General features: G+C 35.8%; 1 protein-coding gene across 2 annotated transcripts in view; it reads right to left on the bottom strand.

Annotated features, from left to right (window-relative positions):
* FER (FER tyrosine kinase) overlaps nucleotides 1–23,625 on the bottom strand; it is a 427,159-nt gene that overhangs the window by 123,806 nt on the left and 279,728 nt on the right. For both annotated transcript variants that reach the window (XM_021701487.2, XM_044917073.1), the window contains one exon: nucleotides 5,278–5,401. In XM_021701487.2, coding sequence (XP_021557162.1) covers nucleotides 5,278–5,401 — 124 coding nt within the window. The remainder of the gene's footprint in view (nucleotides 1–5,277; nucleotides 5,402–23,625) is intronic.

Genomic DNA, 23,625 nt, shown 5'->3' with positions numbered 1-23,625 from the left:
TAGCTAGATACTCCTGCAGTTTAGCCAAATTAAATGGCCCATGGTGAGAATGACCCTGTTTACCTGGCTCCGTCCTTTGGACTTCCCATTCTGATATGGGATAATATTGAACTCTTTAGAGTTTCATGATTAAGTCCTGCTCTCATGAAAAACATTGTTATGTTTTGCTTTCAACCTTCCTTCAGCTGGAATATTCTTTCCCCTTCTATTCAGCAACACACCCACCTACCAAGTCTCACCCAAACAGTATCTTTTGCAATTATGGACTTCTCTCACCATAGCCCTGATTACTTCCACCATAACCCCCATACTAAAAGGTCATATTAGACCTTAATATTACTCTCATGGCATTCTGCACATATTATCACTAACTTGATTATCTCTTTGCATAATTATTATTTTGTGTTACATCTATCTGATGGCAGGGACAATGATTCTTGTTGACATCAGCCTGGCACGGAGTAGGCAACTGTTCACATTTGTGAAGTGCTGGAAATATCTTCATTCTCAATGGATAAGCAAAACCCTTATTAAACAATAAATCTGATCTTATGGGCTTTAATTTGTAGAGTTATTAGCCTTACTCCATAACAACAAAACATCATTGCAGTAAAGCAACGAAAAATAAAGAGAAATCAGTCCAAGATTTAAAATTAGAAAAATAAAATCATTTTCTACAAGCATCTCTCCAAAAACACCTTTTCTGGTTTTAACACAGAATATCATGAAATTAAGAAATGCTTCCAAAATTCCCCACAGATTGGTCTTTAACACAAACACATACCAATCAAAAGCTTATCCTTTCTTTACTTTCCACAGACACCAAAGAACATGGCAGAAAGCCAACTTTTAGAAATAAACCCAAATAAAAATAAATCTTCCAGTAAGATTCCTCAGCAGTAAAACCGTAAATGCCATTCCCGCTTATATCTAGTATAATGTCAAGCTTCAATCCACTTAACATCAAAATTAATCAGGTTTAATGCTTTTTCTAGAGTGACATCTAACAATCTAGGAACATACCATTTTTTTTTTTAAGATTTTATTTATTTGCTTGACAGAGAAAGAGAGAGCACAAGCAGGGGGAGTGACAGGCAGAGGGAGAAGCAGGCTCCCCGCCGAGCAGGGAGCCCAATGCGGGACTCGATCCCGGACTCCGGGATCATGACCTGAGCTGAAGGCAGTCGCTTAACCGACTGAGCCACCCAGGCGCCCCATACCATTTTAAGGAAACACACACACAGCCCAAAGTTTATCAGTATACTTCAAATCTTTATAAGGTACAAGGAGGAAAGAAAATCTCACATTGGTCTATAGAATAATTATAAAGAAAATGCAGTTGATTACAACTTAACACAAAATATCCAGCAATTCACTAGCTATAAACAGAAATAGTTTCAATTAGAAACTTAAGAGTATCAAGAGAACCCTTTGGGAAGTTAAATGGAAATTACAAGAATATTTTCCAAAAGCAGGCCATTTCTTCATGCAATTACTTGTTTCCATTTTATAGCTGTCATACTTGTTTATCTATAACAAAACATTGCTCTGCTCTTCTCATAGTAATCAAAACAACAAAACAAAGCTAAAGAAAGAAAATGTGTCCCCCCAAACTTAAGATACTATTTTGATGAGACACAATTAGAAATATTTTCAGGTACTGCATTCTAGGAACTTCTAATCACTGAATAGGATAAAATATGTAAGTTCATATAAAATTTAAAGCACATTAAAAATTTTTGCTTTGATCTGTGGGACAAAGACTTCATAATTCATAGACATGCATATATTTTTAGTAATATTTGGGGATGTCAAGAATAGGGCTGGGTGTCTTTCTTCACTACTTGAAAACTGAAACTTTCGATCATGTTCAGATTAATCAATTTTTAAAATGAATTTCCTCATTTCCAATGAGGAAAAATGCTTTTCACTGTAATGAATACTATATATTTATATTTATATTTTGGTATTTCTTAGGAGAAAAAACATGTAACATGTCTTGAGTGCATCTTTTAATTATAAATCAATTGAAATCCATTGCAATTACTATTACTACCACAGAAATAGTTCTACAGGATGACACATAGGAAGAGGGTTCTATGGTACAATTCACTTCTATAAAAAATTCAACACAAAGAATATTTTATTTTTTCAACATAGTGTCATGTATTGGTGAGGTACTGAAATGCAAAGAAAAAGAAAATGAATTCATCCAAAAGAGCATTTACATAAATTTCAAGAGTAACGAAAGACCACTGGCTGGAGGTATAAAATTCATCCACTGATCAGGATCAACAGGGAAAATCAGAATAGCAGATAGTTTAGAAGAAATCAGTGGAAGTGTTGGTCAGAAAACATTACATTGTTGCTTTATATGGCGAATAAGGAAAATCATAGAAAAAAGAAAAGCATTTATTAAAATAAAGACAAAAAGAAAATATTCTATGCCATGGATGACAAATTTGGGGCTTGTGTGTTAATGCTTATCAGTGCCCTAACAGATGTGACTGATCAATCAATGGACTCTTTGTCGCTGATCCTGGAATCTTTCTCAATACACAACACAGAAAGCCACTACCAATCACTGAAAATTGGCACTGAAATCTATTTGTCAAACCTGCTCTCAGTGATATTGTTTAAGTTATTCAATCAGGAATCTTCCCCACAGGCAAATAGTACAGGAATAGGTACAACCTTCTAGAATATGTGCTCAAGCAAGGGTTGACATTCAAAAATTTGTGAATGCATAAAAATTCTTAACAAGGAAAATGGAAAAATAACATTACAGCAGGTAATGTTATGATTCGGTGAGTGGGATAAGTTTTTAGAGGCTATCTCTACAACTTAGAATCATTTCAATTCTGATGATACAGCATTTAAAAAAATACAGTCATCCATTTGCAAGAAAAGCAATCACTACAAAAGTAGCAAGAAATTGAAACAACTCCCTCAACCAGGAGGCAACAGAAATTAAAGACTGGTACTGGTAACTGACAATTAATTAAGTAGTTTCAATGCTGTTTATTCATTGTAATTTAAAGCTATAGATAGTCTAATGATTTGAAAAATAAAATCTGAGACAAAATGAGTAACTACAGTAGAGAATCTGGTGCCTGAAGTAGCTTTAAAACCTGAGCAGCCAAAATTATAGATTTTCTATAAATGAAGAACAAAACCCTTCATTGTTACTTTTAACAAAACTGTTTTCTTCTAATGAAATTAATAATAATGCAATTCTTGTCCAAAATCAAATACTTTTTAAAAATCTTTAAAAATCAGAGAAAGACAATTATTATATGATTTCACGCATACGCAGAATATAAAAAACAGTGCAGAGGACCATAAGGGAAAGGAGGGAAAACTGAATGGGAAGAAATCAGAGGAGACAAACCATGAGAGACTCTCGACTCTGGGAAACAAATTGAGGGTTGCTGAAGGGGAGGGGGGTGGGGGGATGGGGTAATTGGGTGATGGGCATTAAGGAGGGCATGTGATGTGATGAGCACTGGGTGTTACACCCAAATGATGAATTGTTGAACACTACATCTGAAACTAATGATGTACCATGTGTTGGCTAATTGAATTTAAATTAAAGAAAAAAACCTGAATTTAAAAAAAATAAAATAAAAATATCTTATTATAATGTGATTTGATCTCTAGTCATAGAAAGTAAAACAAAAATACAAGGACAGTGGCTAAGTTTTAGTTTTCTTCATTTCCAGAAATACAATATCTCTACTGAAAGGTATTTTAAAATATAGGTGACCATTGAGCTATATTGGAGACACAAGCCATGATTTCAGTTTTAGAATAAAATTGAAAATGTGGCAAAATTTTTTGGAAAATTAAATAATCAGTTTGATAAAGCAGACAGCCAGACATGAGCAGGTAACAGCTGTTTTCTGTCTGTTAAGAAGGGTGGAAACCAAGTTTCAAACAGCCAGGGGGCACACGCATGTACTCTTCCCTGTAAGTGCTGCCCTACAATAACCTATAGCTTCATGAGAACACATTTGCATTGTGGTCTTGACTACCCCCCCTACTCCCCTTGCAGGGGGATGGCTCTGTGACAGTTCAGATAAGGGCCATATAGGACCAAAACTCCCTCTCTCTATTGTAGGAGGAGACCTTAGATGATTGGAGGCAACCCTAGTCAGAGACCAGCCCATAACCCTTGCGAGCATAAAAAAGAAAGACCACCCTGGTCCCTGGTGCAGTTGCCGTCTCTGGGTCTGCCCGCTCGTCCACCTTGAGAGTGTGCTTTTGCTTTCATTGCTATTAAACTCTTTTTTACTTGAGAGTTTGGCTCTAAATTCTTTCTTGGCCCAACTCAAAAATGGAGACAGGGGGTGGGGGGTGGGGCAGATGGGACATCTGGGATCAAATCAATATATATTTCAGGTGAAGGTACTTTTGTTCTGCTATATAATTACACATTATACAATTTTACCAGAATGTTAAATCAAAACCTGCATAATGAAATACATCAGAGAAAAACAAACATCAATAACTGAACCAATTTAGATAAAGTCCATAATAGTTCAATCTGACAATGAACTCTGCCCCATGTTAAATAGTATTACCTGCTGTTTCCAGTGAATAAAAACTGCATCAATGCCCCCACTTCATTTTGCTTATGTACACTTAGCCATATTTAGGATCTCACATGAATTCAGCAAGACATCTTAAGTTGTACCGACATTTAGCAATAAAGAACATTTTCAGCTACAAGCAACTAAAACCACAATCTATAAAAGCATTACAACCAAGTCACTGCTCTTAAAGTAATTAGACAAGTTTTCTAAATCTCCCTTGAAATAACTATTATGCTAATATCTTCTACCCTTGGCCAATTCACTGTCATGAATTGTTGTTTTACTACTATGCTCTTCTAAGACTTTTTAAGTAATTGCTTCACAAAATGAGAATAGGGAGTAGATGAAACAATCCTATTTGGCTATAAGACTGTAGCTGATTATGTGACTAACTTGTGGTACATCTTATCAATACGTCATTCATGATTATAATACAACAGATTTTAATCAGGAAGTAGCTCATTGTCTAATGAGGTGTACTCATCTCAGGTAAGAGAAAACAAGTGTTTCTATAAACTATATAACGAACTATCAAAGAAGGCTTTCCCACAAAACACGAAAACCAACAAGAAAATATGTAAGTTTTATGAAAGAACTTCATTGCTATATTGCAGCAAATATGTCACTTCTCTAGCGTTCTGTTGATACAACCAGAAAATGTTTAAAAAAATGTCCTCCTTACCTGTGTATACAGTTTTTACTCTCGAGATAGGACATACCAGAAGCAGCATCTAATGAAAACTTCACTAATTGTTTGAGCTTTATTTCATCCTTTTTCTTTCTCAGAAAGGACAGGAAATCACCTCCTAGAAGAATTGACAGATGAACAATGAAATATCATCAGGATGTACTGCCTATTAGAGATACCTGACAAAACTGAAAGAATTACACATTCGACCATGCTTTCTGCCAATTTTGTTTGAGGTGAGGATAAAGCAAAAGATGAAAGAACACATCTATTAGAAAACAGATACCATAAACTTACCCAGATACAGTTTAAGTAATTTAAGTGCTTCACACTGTGTATTATCCAACACATGATAATACTCAAACAAAATCGTACAATTCCTCTGTTGCAATTTCTCACTGATTTGCCTGGCCCAAATTTTCTGTGAAATTTTATTTTCTCTAATACCAAATAAAAGATTATAACTATTATGAGTTTAAAATGTAGATGAGATCAAATTAGTTATCAGATTCAGTGACTGCTTATGATAATTAAGTCACTGATGGTAGAGCCAGAGGGGGGGAGCTATGGTTTTGATAGGATTTAATTGCTGAGCCAGATTGCATTTTGGGCATCAAATGGATTTCAGTGATGTCTTAGAGCAACTCTTTAAATCAGCATGGTCCAAAAGAAATGTAACACACAGTAACTTTCAATTTTCTGGTAGCCACATTTGGAAAAGTAACAACAACAAAAAGGTGAAATTCATTTTAATAATATATTTTTTCTTTAGCCCAATATATCCAAAATATATTATACCAGTATGTATCATTACAAAATTATAGTGGAAATATTTTACATTTTATCATCCTAAGTCTTCAAAATATGTTGTTTATTTTACATTTTGTGGGACATCTCAAATATTTGATCTGTATTTAGATTTCATAAATTTATAGTTGAAACAGAATATTCATATGCCTACGCTGTTTCACACGTTTAAAATTTTCTAGTAACTCAATCATATCCATTTTAAATTGAATAAAATTAAATGAAATTCACAATTCAGTTTTTTTAGAAGCACTATTTCCAAAGCTGAAGAGCCATCTATCACCCGTCATGACCATATTAAAATACTGTCGACCTTCAACTGTGCATTCATTCTTCACATCGCATTAAAGGCTATATGAAGGCTTGATTATTCTTCCTTGTTAGTGTAGAGTGTAATTGTATTTTTTTAAAAAGTTAAATATATTAGAATGAATGTTCTCTCAAAACAATCATTCCCACTTTCTATTAGGCCCTCAGATTCTAAACCAGAATTTTGCAAGAGGGATTAGCATTTTAATTGCCATTTCCTGAATTTTGTAATCCTCTTCACCAGGGATCCAGGCTTCCTTAAATAGAACAACTCTAGAGCTGAAGACTTAATGGCTTTTTCTTTAATGAGAGTACCTGGAAAATAAACTCTTGCCTAACTCTACTTAAAATGTTATCTTTCTCTAACTTCTTCTCTCATTCACAAATCAAGTGTTAGGCAAATTTAGGTGGGCCATTTACAAAATCAACAGCTATATGCTTAAAAATAATCTTAACGGTGTCAGATAATTTTTTTTCTATTCTTTTAAAGAGAATATCAAATGCATTCAATTACTAGGAAGATTATTGAAACAGTCTCCATCAAGCTTAACTTAATTTTCTGAACAAAACAGACTCAAGCAACAGTAAACAGCAAAATTAACCACTGATTTCTCTACTTTAATAGGTATACCAATTAAGTGGACTTGAAATCAATATTTAGTTCAAGTTATTACTTGGTCCAATATTCATATACATTAATACTTTGTTAGATATATGTTCCTATTTCAGAAAAAGTGCAGACTACTGGTCTTGAAACCACATAGCATTTTGTTTAAACTTTGGAATAGTTTTCAAATGAAAAGAGCTTTTCTGGAATTTGATTTAAAGCAGCCTATGACATAACCTCAGTGTTCTGTGAAATCCTAATATTTCTTTCCAAAGTTAGCTTGTATTCAGCACTTTTCCATCTGCCTCCTGTTCTTTTTTAAAATTTACTCCTTCAGTGAATCCTTCTTTACCCCTTAACCCCTGCCCCAAATGGTAAACCCTAGGAAAAGAATTGTACCTCTGCTGCTCATTATTATAATTTCAGAGGTTACCACACTGTGTCTAGCATGTAATAATACCTCAATAAACATCTCTTGAATGAGTGAGTAAAAACAATGTGTATCTCTTCTTACAGCTTCTAAGCTTCCCATGAAGACAAGAATCATTTTCATTACTTTTTACATTTCTTCCCTAGTCCCTCTCCAATGGTGAGAACTTTGCTTTTCAAGTACTTGTCAAATGTTAAAACAGTGTTGAGAAAAGGATATTACATTTCTTATCAATGGCACCGATGGGTGCCATAAAATTCTTTAAATTCCATCAATAAAACTTAGCACATTTAAGAGTAAGCTCATTTTGATAGATGCTTCTTAACACTAATGCCTTAAAAACTACATTTAAAAAAAAAATGATTTGCAAAGAAGCAATCCCTTTTTGATAAAACTGTAAAACAACAAATGCATAATATAATAAAGAAAAGACAACACTTAAATAGAATTACAAATTGCCTGAAAAGTGAAGCCAGGTCAATAAAGGTAAAGCACTAGAAAGTAGAATGACATATAGCTATTTCCAAATACTGAGACAAGCCAAAGATACAGACGAAGGATTGTCTGACTGCCTCTTAGTTAATCCAACAATATTTCTGCCTTAGAGAAATTTCTTGCTTGAAATCATTAAATTATTAAAGTAAATTTTAAATTTATTTCCAACTCATAGTTAGTTATTCAAGACACAGACAGAATGATCTTAAGTAAAGGAGGAAAGCTGCACCACCCCACAGCCCTAGTCAGCTTCTTGCAGAACACTGCAGAGAAGCAAAGACTTCAATAAAAGTTAAATAATTGTGATTCAGTACTGAAAGCCTGAGCCTTGGGCAATCCAAGCAGTAAGAACCCAGAAGCAAGAAGTAAACTCCCCAGAGGACAGAGTATGAGATTAGCAGTAGGTTACCCAGGAAAATAATTCAGACTGGGCCAGAAATGTTCCCCTAGGCACAATACTTGATTATTACCATTAAGTGAAGAACAATTGGAGAGTGACATCAGATGACAGAGTTTTTAGTATTCACTGTCAGTTATTGTAGAGGATAGTGTCTCTTCCTTTGAACTCATTCCCCTGCCACTTTCATTAAGTGCCAAGTTAAAGAACCTCTCTTAGAATTTGTGATATTCACAATCATATATACAACACATATGTTTATATGTGTACGCATGTATGTATATGTGCATGTGCCATACCTGACCACTATCATAAGGATCTTGGTGTTCAAAGTGGGCAAAACAAGATATTAATTCCCATTTTGTAAATCTGTCTCAACAAGGATTATTTCTATATAGGTACATTGTACATTAAACCAAAACAGGATGGATTATTTTCTAGAATTCTTCACCAGTGATAGATTTCTAAGACGATACTTAATATGTTTTTATAGTCAATTTTTAGTTTACTAGGGAAATAGCATGACATCGTGAAAAGAGCATGGATACTGAAGTCAGACTGACCTAGGTCCAATTACCTATATGGCCTCGGGTAAGTTAATTTTTTTTTTTTTTGTATTTACTTTTTTGAGAGAGAGAGAGAGAGCACAAATGCGGGGGGACGGCAGAAGGAGAGGGAGAAGCAGATTCCCCCCTGAGCAGAGAGCCCAATGCGGGGCTCGATCCCAGGGCCCCAAGATCACGACCTGAGCCGAAGGCAGACGTTTAACCAAATGAGCCACCTAGGCATCCCTAATCTTACTAAACTTCTTTAAAACAAGGATTAATTCCATTTATTTCTCAAGATGGTTTTGAAGACTAAAATGTATCTAAAACACTAAGCCCCTGCCTAAAAAGTCATACACACAATACTACTCCTACTTCTTATTTTTGCTCAAGCTATTTTGCATCTAAAGAAGACAGGTTGTTTGTCATGTATCTATTTTCCCTTACTTGCCTCAAATTCCTGCCCTTCTCCCATTTTGGAAAGTATTCACCTCCCCCTCAACAAGAAAGGTGGCCCTAGATTGGCTTCACGCAATGAATGAAGCCCATTCCCCTGCCCAAGTGACTGGTTCAGGGATAGGCACATGGCTTAATTTGGGCCACTGAGATATAAGGAGATGCTTAAGAGGGGAAAGAAACTTTGGTTTTTGAGAGACGCACCAGGAAAGAAGCATTCTCTGCCACTGGAAGTACACAAGATGGCATGTAGCATCATGAGGACTGGCAGACTAGGGGTGAAGCAATCATCATGGAAAGCAGAAAATAGAGAAGGAAAGAGAATGGTTTCTGGCGATATGTTTGAGCCACTGGATCAAACACTGCCTGAACAGTGACTTCCTTCTAGATTCTTCAATTAAGTGAATAAAAATTTTTTTTTTAATATCTTTTGAGAGAGAGAGAGAGAGTGTACCCATGACTGGGGGAGAGGCAGAGGGTGAGGCAGAGAGCCTCAAGCAGAGCTCCTGCTGAGTGCGGAGCCCGCGTGGGGCTTGATCTCAAGACCCTGAGATCATGATCTGAGCTGAAACCAAGAGTCAGACACTTAACAGACTGAGCCACCCAGGCGCCCCAAATCTCTGTAATTTTTAATACATCTTCTGTACTACCAACACAAAGGTTCCTAATGGATAGATATTTGTATTAGAAGATTATTTGAGAATTTTAAAAGGTAATATATATTAAATGTCTGGAACAAGTAGGAAACAATAAATAGAAGTGCTTCTTATTGCTTGCAGCCAACTTTTAGTAGGAGGATAGAAGGCTGTTATTCTCAACAGTACTTTCTCAAAAGATTTCTTACTCTATGCTGTGGAAATTTGATCTTACCTGTTCTTTCAGTATTCATGGGATGGTGAGGAACTGATCACATTCAACAAACTCAGAGAGATTATTATATAAATAAGAACACTAATTTATCAATTTGTTATTGGAGAAAAGGGATCATCAGGGCTATACCGCTAATGACTTCTTGTCACTGAATCATGTAGAGATCTTAATTTATCTTCAAATAACTTCAAAGTTTATTAAGAGATCTCAGTCCCTAGTGATATATAAAATACATAATTCATTACCCTTGTTTTTTAGGATATAAATTTATTCCTGACAAGTTTGGTTTAATTGTGTTCACTTGGAAATTTAAATAGGATAATAAAGCAACTATTAAGTTGTAGGGAGCTATTTTGGAGGCCCCATTTCTGTCATTGTTCAGAGTTTTTATTTTTTAAAAAAATCAACTTTTTCTCTTTAACCTGTAGTGATGAGAGTTAACCTGTAGTGATGAGAGTTAGCTGGACCATCAAAAATAAGGGGAAAAATACGTATGATAATCATAAACATTGAATGGTGATACAACCTGTTCTCTGTGAAACACAGAAAAGATTTTATTTTTTATTATTTTTTAAAGACTTTATTTATGGGGCGCCTGGGTGGCTCAGTTGGTTAAGCGACTGCCTTCAGCTCAGGTCATGATCCCAGGGTCCTGGGATCGAGTCCCACATCGGGCTCCCGGCTCAGCGGGAAGCCTGCTTCTCCCTCTCCCACTCCCCCTGCTTGTGTTCCTGCTCTCGCTGTCTCTGTCTCTGTCAAATAAATAAATAAAATCTTTAAAAAAAAAAAAAAAAAAAGACTTTATTTATTTGAGAGAGAGAGAGAGATCAGGAACAGGGGGAAGGGCAGAAGGAGAGGGAGAAGCTAGGCAGGGAGCCCGATGCAGAGCTCGATCTGAGGACCCTGGGATCATGACCTGAGCCGAAGACAGACTCTTTAACTGACTGAGCCACCCAGGCGCCCCAATACAGAATAGACTTTATATAATAGGAGATAAGCCAAAACACGTTCTTAAAGAAGAAAATGCTGCATATAAGGTATACTCAGGTGGGATGGACAGCACAGAAGGAGATTAGCCAGGAGGATGCTCTAGTTGTCAGTCGAGGTGCTGAGGGCTTATATTAAGAACTATCCAAGTGAAGACTAAAGCACTAGATCTGAACAGACTCAGTAATAAGCTAGAAACGGGTCAGTCTGCGAAGATGAGTAAGATGAAAAAATGAATAACTGAAAATGACTACAAGAATACACTAGCTCTCCTGATTCCATTTTCTTTTTAAAGCAGCACTTACAGAACAGCTTGCTACCTAAGTAACATCATTCAGCTAGGCCAAATGCAGAGCTGAGTGTATGGTTTTCCCAATTTGGGTTAATACATGACATCAGTCTTTTCCAACAAAGTTCCTTAATAGCCATGTTCTGCTAACACTGCAGAATAGTGGGAACCTTTTGCATTTCTCCTTTGCAGGTGCTCTTTGAGAACATGACTCAATAGCAATCATGATAACAGTTCTATGAAATAAAGGAGTACATTTCACAGTATGTTTAACTTGCTGGTTCAAGGAGCACCAGCTGTAATCTTACCAGACATTATATGAATTGCCACAATAGATGCCAGAGTCAACTTCCACAAACTCTCAGAATGTCAGTACTAGAAGGCCCTTGGGACATAATCAGCTTTTTCACATTACGGAGGAGGGAGCTCAATTTACCTTTTATTTTATGGTGGTGATTTTGGTGATACTATTAAAATTCTAGGGTAAGTGTTTGCAAACTCTCTCTGGAGACCAAAACCAGCTTTTTGCTTGTTTTTGTTTTTTGTTTTTTTAAATAAAGCTTTACTGGAAAACTACCACATTCATTCCTTACATATTATCTATAAATGCTTTCATGCTATGACAGCAGAGTTGCAATAGAGATTGTATGGCCCTCAAAGCCTACACATTTTACTATCTGGCTCTTTATAGAAAAAGTTTGCCGACTCTTGTTTTAAAATATTTATTGCTCAGTATTCCATATAGCTGTAGTCCCTTTCATTTAAATGATTCCTATGGTTGCTTTGTCTACTTTCAACCAAGATTTTACTTTTTACTATGTGTTCATTGCAACAGAGCTCAATAGTGACATGTTCTAATGCTCAAGGCGGAAGCTAGAGAGGTAGATTCACCAACTAATTTTATTCCTAAGACTTACAAACATACACACACACAAATACATACAGTGGGATCGTGAACCCCCTGCCACCTTTCCACCCACAAGACGCTGCCACCAAGGCAAAGAAGTGCCACTGTCTGTCTCTCTCCTCAATGCCAAACTACTCACTTTCCCATTTCGTGGCGTCCTCTGTCTCTCAAAGCTGTCTTTGATGTAGAGTGCAAAGACAAGAATGGACAGGAAAATCAGGTCTAGAATACGTTAGCTCTAAAGCCTCCTGGAACACACTGCAAATACTTAGATGCTACAATGGCATTTAAAAAAAATCAGTGGAATGCTTGTTTTGATGCCTTTATCTGCTATAGGAAAACCTGCAGAGAAAAAAAAGAAGGCATCAATTCATGCTTCCTTAGATAGATTTTTAAAGAGATGTGGGATAAAAAGACACATGCAAAAATACATTTAAATTTAATAGGAGAAATAGGTTTATAAAAGCTAAAAATATTTTTAGAAGCTGAATTTATCATAGGCTAGATATTTTAGGGACAGTAAGGTCTCCAAATCAGTGCTATCAATGACGACTCTGTAAGACCTATTACATAATATTATTTAAAATGATCAGAAATGTATATTTACATGTTCATATTTACACAGCTTTTGTTGGTTATAGTTAGAATTTAATTTATGCAAAGGTTTAGAGCACAAATACATTCACCAATTATGAAACTTTCTATCAGATTACAAAAATATTACTTTAAAATATACTTTTAAAGAACACATTGCAGCAAAGAGCTGGAAATGTCAGTGTTAAGAAAAAAGTCAGAATAAATCCTTTTTCACTTTTTAAAAGGTTGTGGTACTCTGGAAAACAGTATGGAGATTCCTCAGAAAGTTGAAAATAGAGCTACCTTACAACCCAGCAATTGCACTACTGGGTATTTACCCCAAAGATACAAATGTAAGGATCCGAAGGGGTACGTGCACCCCGATGTTTATAGCAGCAATGTCCACAATAGCCAAACTGTGGAAAGAGCCCAGATGTCCATCGACAGATGAATGGATAAAGATGTGGTGTGTGTATACACACACACACACACACACGCGCACACACGGAATATTATGCAGGCATCAAAAAATGAAATCTTGCCATTTGCAACGACATGGATGGAACTAGAGGGTATTATGCTGAGCGAAATAATCAGAGAAAGACAAGTATCATATGATCTCACTGATATGAGGAATTTGAGAAACAAGATGGAGGATCATAGGGGAAAGGAGGGAAAAATGAAACAAGATGAAACCATAGAGGGAGACAAACCATAAGAGACTCTTACTCTCAGGAAACAAACTGAGGTTGCTGGAGTGGTGGGGAGTGGGAGGGATGGGATGGCTGGGTGATAGACATTGGGGAGGGTATGTGCTATGGTGAGCGCTGTGAATTGCGTAAGACTGTTGAATCACAGACCTGTACCTCTGAAACAAATAATACATTATATGCTAATTTAAAAAAAAGTTGTGGTAAAAAACACATACCGTAAACTTACCTCTTAACAACTTTAAGTGTACAGTATATTGTTAACTCTACTCGCAGTGTTATACAACAGATCTCTAGAACTTTTTCATCTTGCATGACTGAAATTCTATACTCATTGACCAACTCCCCGTTTCCCTCTGCCAGCAGCCCCTGGCAACCACCATTCTACTTTGTTTCTGTGACTTTGAGTACTTTAAAAACCTCATGTGAGTGGAATTATACAGTATTTGTCTTTCTGTGGCTGACTTACTTCACTTACTTTAATGTCCTGAAGTTTCAACCATGTTGCAGAATAGGACAGGATTCCCTTCCTATTTAAGGCTGAAAAACATTCCATTATACGTATATGGCACATTTTCTTAATCCATCCACCCACTGATGGACAGGTAGGCTGTTTTGACCTCTAGGCTACTGTGAATAATGCTGCAATGAACATGGGATCTCTTTAAGATCCTGTTTTCAATTCTTTTGGATATATGCACAGAAGATGAATTGCTGGATCACACTGGAGTTCCATTTTTAATTTTTGAAGACTCTCCATACCATTTTCCATAGTGGCTACACCAGTTTATAATCACATCAACAGTGCACAAGGATTCCAAATTCTCCACATGCTTGCCAACACTTGTTATTTTCCGGGTTGATAGTAGCCATCTTCATGGGTGTGAGGTAATATCACCTGTTTGCATTTCCCTGATGATTACTGATATCGAACATCTTTTCCTATGCTTGTTGGCCACTTGTGTATTTTCTCTGAAGCTGTATCTATTCAAGTCCTTTGCCTATTTTTTAATCAAGATACATGTTGTTTTGTTATTGAGTTGCAAGAATTTTTTTATATATTCTGGGTACTAACCCCTTATCTGATAAGTGGTTTGCAAATTTTTCTTCCAATCTGTATGTTACCTTTACACTCTATTGACTATTTCCTTTGTTGTGCAGTGTATGTATGATATGGTCCCATTTGTCTATTTTTGCTTTTTTTTGCCTGTGCTTGTGGTATCATATCCGAGAAATCACTGCCCATTTTGATGTCATGAAGATTTTCTCCTATGATTTTTATAAGATTTTTATAGTTTCATGTTTTATAGTCAGTTCTTTAACCCATGCTGTTAATATTTTTATATAGTGTAAGGTAAGTCTCCATCTTCATTTTATCGCCTATGGATAGCCAGTATTTCCAACACCATTTATTAAAGAGACTATCCTTTCTCTATTATGTATTCCTGGCACTCTCGTCAAAAATCATTTGACTGTATATGCCAGGGTTTATTTCTGGAATCTGTATTCTGTTTCATTGTTCTGTCTTTATGCCATATAATACTATGTTGATTATTGGAGCTTTGTAATATATTTTGATATCATGAAGTGTGAGGCCTTCAACTTTATACTTCTTTATCAAGATTGTTTGACTATTCGGGATCCTTTGAGATTCTATGCAAATTTTAGAATTTTTTTCTATTTTTGCAAAAAAAAAAATGCCACTGGGATTTTGTAGGGACTGCATCAAATCTATAGATGGCTTTGGGTAGTATGGACATTTTAACAATATTAAGACTTCTAATTCATGAATGTAGGATGACTTTCCTGCATTCCTTTTATTTGTGTCTTCTTTAACTTCTTTCAGCAATGTTTTGCAGTTTTCAGTGTTCAAATCCTTTACCTCTTTGGTTAATTTTATTCCTAAATAATTTTGTTTTGTAGTTTTCAGTGTACAAATCCTTTACCTCTCTGGTTAAGTTTATTCCTAAATAATTTATTCTTTTTGATGTTATGGTAAGTGGATTCAAGGAAAAATTCCCTTTTAGGACTGTTCATTACTGTATAAAAACTCAACTGATTTCTGAGTGCTGATTTCGTGTCCAGCAACTCTGTTAAATTTCTCTATTAGTTTTAACAGGTTTTGTTGTGTATAATCATTAGGGTTTTCTACAAATAAGATCATGTTATCTGAGAACAGAGATGATTTTACGTCTCCCTTTCCGATTTGGATATCTTTTCTTTTTCCTGCCTAATTGCTCTGGCTAAAACTCCTAGTACTATGTTGAACAGAAGTGGTAAGAGTGGGCAACTTTGTCTTATTCCTGATCTTAGGGAAAAGCTTTCAGTTTTTCACCATCAATTATAATGTTAGCTGAGAGCTTTTTTATATGAATTTTACTACCTTGAGGTAATTTCCTTTCAATCACTGAAATTTGTCAAATTTCTACATCATTTAAGATGATCCTGTGAGAGGCTCCTGGGTGGCTCAGTCATTAAGCATCTGTCTTTGGCTCAGGTTATATCCTGGGATCGAGCCCCGCATCGGGCTCCCTGCTCAGTGGGACGCCTGCTTCTCCCTCTCCCACTCCCCCTGCTTGTGTTCCCTCTCTCGCTGTGTCTCTGTCAAATAGATAAAATCTTTAAAAAAAAAAAAAGATGATCCTGTGATTTTGGTGCTTTTTTCTGTAAATGTGGTGTGTTACATTTATATATTGTCGTATGTTAAATTATCCTTGTATCACATTCACACATGAAACACATATATAGTGAGAACATAAATTTCTTCCCACCCTTCCCATCCACAATCCACTGTCTGTTAGGGATCAAGCCCCGCATCGGGCTCCCTGCTCGGCAGGAAGCCTGCTTCTCCCTCTCCCACTCCTGCTTGTGTTCCCTCTCTTGCTGTGTCTCTCTCTGTCAAATAAATAAAAATAAAATCTTTAAAAAAAAAAAAAGCTAAGTCTGATTGTCTGTTTCTCTCCCTACTTTCATGTCAAATCCTAACTGCCATCCTCACTCATCAAGGAACAAAGTATACAAATTTTTAAATCACTCATCAGAAATCTAAGGGAGCCTATAGCAGAATCTCTTCTGACTTTGTGACTTACTAACCATAAAACTTGATTATTTATGTGAACCACATGTCTTTGTACAAGTGGTTCTCTCTATGACAGATTTTTCTTTTCTGAAGTCGTTCTTGATAATTTCATCCACCTGGGGTTATCTTAACTGTAATTCACCTTGAATTGCATTGGCTGAATCAAGAGATAGTCCAAAATTAGAAAAATATCCTTTGTAAAAGCATAAAAAAATCCACCACCACCAACAAAATACTTAGAAAAAATTTTAAAAAGGGGTATGTTACACATTTTATACTGATAACTATGAAACATTGCTAAGAGAAATTAAAGAGGTACAAATCAAATGTAACAACATCAAGTCCATAAAATGGAAGATTAATATTGAGTGTTAAGAGTTAATTCTCCTCAAATTGATCAACAGAATGAATGAAATCTCAACCAAATTCCAAGCAGGCTTTTTTGGTTGAATTTTACAAGCTGCTTCTAAATTTTTCATGGAAATGCAAAAGATCTAAAATAAAGAAAAATGCTGAGAAAGAGCAAATTGGGAAGAGAAGTAGTACTACTATAAAGTTGTAGTCAGGGAAGTGTTTTGGCTTCAGGATAACCAAGTAGATCAATGAGACAGAAAAGAGCCCAGAAACAAACACACTCTATGTGTCCGACTTATTTACCACATAGACACCAAGCTATTCAATGGGGAAAGCAAATTCTTGTAAAGAACTGGTAGTGAAAGAGCTAGACAACTGATGGGAAAACAAAAGTTCAATCTCTACCTCACACCATAAACAAAATTAATTCAAATGACTTCTAGAACTCAGGTATAGAGCTCCTAGAAGTAAATGTAGGAAAATATCTTAATATAGGAGAAGATTTCTTAGAACTCAAAAAGCAGTAACCATAAAGGAAAACAAAGGAAAAGAAAGCAAATTAAAATGGACTGCACCCAAATTAAAACCAAATAAAACTTTTGCTTATCAAAAGACATTATAAAAGTGAATAATAGGTAAGTCATAGATCTGGCTTTCTCCTTAAATTAAAAAAAAAAAATGTGGTTAAAAACAACACATAACCAAATGTAGCAACTTTACTATTCTTAGGTCTACAGTTCAGTAGTGTTAAGTGTATCCACATTTTTATTTATTTATTTTTATTTTTTTTATTATTATTATTTTTTTAAGATTTTATTTATTTATTTGAGAGAGAGAGACTGAGAGAGAGAGCACATGAGAGGGAGGAGGGTTGGGAGGGTCAGAGGGAGAAGCAGACTCCCTGACGAGCAGGGAGCCCGATGCGGGACTCGATCCAGGGACTCCAGGATCATGACCTGAGCCGAAGGCAGCCGCTTAACCAACTGAGCCACCCAGGCGCCCTGTATCCACATTTTTAAGCAAGAGATCGCCTAAACTTTCAAAACTGGCTTTATTTCAGGTTATAGAAAGAACTCCTGCAATTTAGTAACAAAAAGATAAACAACACAATAAAAATGGGCAAGATAAACATCAAAAGAAATATATAGGCTTAAGCACATGCAAAGAGTTCAATGTTGTTTATGATTAGGATATGCAAACGAAAACCACAATGAGGTATCACTTCACACATACTACAATGGCTAAAATTAAAAAGCCTGACAACACCAAATGCTAACAAAGTTGCAGAATAACTGAAACTCTCATATATTGTTGGTAGATGTGTTAAATGCTATAATCACTTTGGAAAACCGACAGTTTCTAATAAAATTAAACTTACATCTATAGTATGAACTAGCAATTGTACTACTATGTATTTACCTAAAAGAAATGAAAAATGGTTATAAAAAGATTTGTACAAATGTATTTATGGCACTGTCATCCGTAACAGCCCCAAACTGGAGAAAACTCAAATGAACAGATAGCTGCATATTTATACAATGGAATGCTACTCAGAAATAAAAAGGAATATATGCTGATGCATGCAATACTATGGATGAAAAAACTGATTCCAGGTAAATCATATGTCCAAATGTAAGATAAAACTAAAGCTTCTAGAAAATAACACAGACAAATATGCCCATAGGGATAGGACACATAAAGCTGTAACTCCTAAAGGAAAAGATGGATAAATTCCATTACATTAAAACTTGGAAATTCTGTTCATCCAAAGACAACATTAAGGTAGTGAAAAAGTAAACCATACTGTAAAAGAAAACATTTATAATGCATGCAGTGAACAAAGTAATTGTATGCAGATACATAAAGAACTCCTACAAACTAATATGAAAAAGACAAGCTAAGACTAACAGGAAAAAAAGTCTTGAACAAGTCACTTCACAGAAAAGCCTATTCAAAGAACCAAGAAGTATATGCAAATATGTTCAACATAATTAGTCATTTAAAAAAGCTAATTAAAACCACAATATTTTGGGGTGCCTGGGTGGCTCAGTCAGTTAAGCGTTTGCCTTCGGCTTAAGTTATGATCCTCCCTGCTCAGTGGGGAGTCTGCTTCTCTCTCTCGCTCTGCCCCCCTCCCCGCCCCGCTCATGCTCTGTCACTCGCTCTTGTGCTCTCTCTCTCTCTCAAATAAATAAGTAAAATCTTTAAAAAACAAAAAAACCCCACAATATCTTGGTGCTTTATACCTACCAGAATAGCTATAGTTACAAAACTGACCATACCTCATTTTGGCAAGGATGTAGAGTAACTGAGATGCTCACATACTGTTAATGTGGGTTTACGTTGGTGCAACCACCATGGAAACCTTTTTGGCACTTTCTACTAACGCTAAACATATGTATATACTATAACCTGTTTAACTCCAGGTAGATATATCTGACAGACATGTGCACCAAAAAACATATGTAAGAATATTCAAAGCAACATTATTCATAGTAGCTCCAAACTGGAAGCAACAAAAATGTCCATAAATGGTAGAACAGAAAAATAGTGTTGTATTCACACAATGGAATAACATTTGGGAATGAAAATTAATGAATTCCTGCAACCAAAATATGGATGAATCTTATAAACATGATGCTGGAGAAAAACACTAGACCAAAAGAATATATAAGGTTTGATTCCATTTATGCCAAGTTCAAAAACATGCAAAATTAATCTATTGTATAAGTCAGGAAAATGGTGTGTATATTTTGTGATAATTTGAGCTGTATACTTATGATCAGTGTACTCCTCCATATGTATTATTTTGTGTGATCTAGGATTTTACCCTACTTATAAGCTAATAAGTTAGCCTGTTGTTTCTTCATGGGTCAGAGATGAAAAACTATTATTCACAGCCCAAAATGGGGCTGTTGTGGATAAGCCCAGATGGAATGCCTGCACACAGAGTAAGATACATTATAGAAGAGGAACTCTGAGTTTGAAAGCTTCTGTTTTACACCAGGCAGTGAGCAAGTCTGCTCTTTGTCTCAGAAACATTACCTCATTCCTCAAAGTTGCTCACTACAAACACATCCCTGAGAAATGGCTCAGGTAAAGATCACTCAGGGACTTGCATTCTTAGCATACCCACTAAGACAAACAGGAACGCAAGAGATCAATGAAGAGTATATCTCAACATACTTTAATAGAAAGCTTACTAGACTTTTTTTGTACTATAAAAACAATAGATCAGAGGAAGGCCATAAATATAACGCAACAAGATTTCAGCAAGCCATTTGACCCATCATTATAATCCTGTGGTTAAAATGGAGATGAAGTAGGCTGGACAGAATTATAGTTAAGTGGATTTGTAGGCTGAAGAATGATACCCATGGAATATTGATTTAAGGTTTGATGGAGATCTATGAGGAAGTTATCAGAGGTACGAATGACTTGGAATTGCAAGCTTAATCCTTTTTTTTTTTAAATACTTATCAAGAATTTGGATAAAGACATAAAAGGTATGCTACATACAGTATAAAAATATTAAGTGAAATTGCTGTGATATACTGAAAAAACCATTTAAGGCAGTATCAAACTGCTTTCAAATATGTGAAGAGCCTTCTTTATGTAGTAAGAAGTTGATTATTTTCTGTATAATTTCAGGTTTCAAGTAAGGTTTTGTTTTTAAGTATGCTAGGATACCATGTCTAAATTATTTCTTCAAAAACACTAAGAGAGGGGAACCTGGATGGCAAAGTTGGTTAAGCATCCGACTCTTGGTTTCGGCTCAGGTTGTGAACTCAGGGTCCCGAGATCAAGCCCGGCGTTGGGCTCCCTGCTCAGCACAGAGTCTGCTCAAGTTTCTCTCTCCCTATGCCCCTGCCACCCACACCTGCCCCCACCACGTGTGCGCTCTCTCTCAAACAAATAAATAAATCTTAAAAAAACACACTAAGAGAAATCCTAATGTATAGATTTATACTATCTTTCTAACTTCAAATATTTGCTTCAGGAGAATTTAACTCCTGCTTTTGCTTAGTACACAAAGCTATGTTATTTAGCTTTTAGAATAAAAAAGTACAGGGGTGCTTGGGTGGCTCAGTTGGTTAAGCATCTGCCTTCAGCTCAGGTCATGATCCTGGAGTCCTGGGATGGAGCCCCACATGGGGCTCCCTGCCCAGCAGGGAGTCTGCTTCCCCCTCTCCCTCTGGTCCTCCCCAGCTCATGCTCGCTCTCTCGCTCATTCTCTCAAATAAGTAAATAAATAAATAAAATCCTTAAAAAAATTAAAAAGGACAAGGTGATGAGTCTGATTTATTTCCACAAAGAGGAATAGTCAATGACAAAATAAATGAGTTCCCATATTAGATAAAAAAAAAAATAGAGGTATTAAAATTTCCTAGTATGGATTGACTTTTCTAGCCAATTAAATCCTTAACTTGATCTATCTTAGGCAAATATATTATAATAAGACTGTTGACATTCTAAGAAAGTACAGCAAATAGAATTATTTGGCAATATCTTATTACAAGTAGTACTTAGCCCACAACACTGGGATTTCAATGAGAATCAGGAAAAATATTCCCCTTCCCTAAGAAGTAAAACCCTTGGTAGAGGAGTTTAATATTAAAATCATCTTTCAGGGGGCACCTGGGAGGCTTAGTCAGTTGAGCAGCTGACTCTTGGTTTCAGCTCAGGTCATGACCTCAGGGCTGTGAGGTCAAGCCCTGTGTGGGGCTCTGCGCTCAGCCAGGAGTCTGCTTGAGATTCTCTCTCTCTCCTCCTCCCTCTGCCCCTCCCCACTGCTCACACGCTCTCTCTCAAAATAAATAATTTTTAAAAATAATAATAAAATCATCTTTCATGTATTTAATAGCTTATGACTATGCACTGTCATAGGCATTGTCTCATTGAACCCTCTTAATAACACTATAAGTATTAGCAGACTTTCCTAAGAATATACTACAAAGGGGCAGTACTGGGTCTCCAACCCATGTATGAGAATTTTCTTGGCTACAGCAGCTTTCCAAGTATAGAGCAGTGATTGTGTCCTGAAAGAGCAAGCATTTGTTGTATGTCAAGTGGGGCACATATGACAGTGAGGAACACTAAAATCTTCCACATGAGAGGGAGCCATGGGGGGTTCCTGGCCGACTGCCCAGTGGGTAGCCTCTCAAGTGACAGTTAAGCTTTTCTGCCAGCCACCTCACAGCAAGTCTCTTGTGATACATCAGGCAGAAGCAGACAGTTCTATCTAGAAAGGATACAAGAAAGAATAATGTTCAAAGAATTTGAGAGTAGAAAAAAGTAAGACTGATATATACAGTAGAAAAAATAAGACATATATATATATCACGCTACAAATATATATGCATGCCTATGATATATATATGCAGGCTTATTATATATATATATATGCTTAATTCAATTTCAGAGAATTCCAGGTAAATCGCTGAAGGCCTACTAAAAATGAAAATATATTTTCTATCTTCCTGTTGTTCTCAATCCAATAAGATAGAAATATCAGAAATAAACTATAAGTAACATAATGGTGAAATAATAGCTAAACAGATGCATCAAGAATACCTTGTAATGGTTCATAAACATGCAATGAAATCTGACGTGTAGTATTGGACAAGGATTCAGAAGGTAGGTTAAGGCTTTGAAGGATGAAGCAGGATTTCAACAGAGGAAAACAAAGAAGGAGCATCTATACTTATTTTTAAAGGAATAGAATAAATTAAAAGAAAAAAAGAGCTCTTGAGAAGTAAACATCCATAGAACCAAGATTCAAATTTCTGTTTGTATTTGTTTCTATTTTTAACTTGCTGAAATTTTGGGGCTAAATTGGCACTACCACTGATGAATACTAAAGTTTTCTCCTAAGTAACTGCTTAGAAGGAAAAGCTAAATCAGGTTTACCATATTATTGAAAAATCTCTTTCTTTAAAATTCATTTAGGATATGAAATAAACATTAATGCCTTATTTGGAGTTTTTCTAGTAGAATGTTAAGTCTGTGCTAGAAACAATTATGATCCTCTGGAAGCATAAGAAAGTATGACCATCAACAGATATTTTTCCTAATTCAGATAGATCATAAGGAAGAGGCTCCCAATTATGCTGAATGTTCTTAAATCTAAGTGGGAAAAAGATACATTAAAGTAATTTAGTCTTAAATGTTTTTCTTAGGACAAGTATTTTCAGGAAAGAGATAAGAACCCTGCATGCAGTAAAATTCTAGTTATCTAAGGAAAAATAAAAGAGTTTCTATATGTTTTAAGATTAACTTTAATAGGGTTTCACTATATAAATTTGCAGAAGGCCTTTTCATCCCAACTTGGTCAGTAATTAGTTGTAGGAAGTTAGGTAAGGTGCTCAATTTCTCTGGATTTCATCCATTAAATAGAGAGGTTGGTCTAGAATGACCTTTAAGGTCGAATGTAGACTCAGAAGGTCAGTCCAGCAGAAAGTGGGACTGTGGGGATTATTTGGTCACCATTTCCTGGTTCCCAATCTTAACATGCTCTACTCTGG

Source organism: Neomonachus schauinslandi, chromosome 7, assembly GCF_002201575.2.
Source record: "Neomonachus schauinslandi chromosome 7, ASM220157v2, whole genome shotgun sequence".
Classification (NCBI taxonomy): domain Eukaryota; kingdom Metazoa; phylum Chordata; class Mammalia; order Carnivora; family Phocidae; genus Neomonachus; species Neomonachus schauinslandi.
This window is presented reverse-complemented; position numbering and strand designations above follow the sequence as displayed.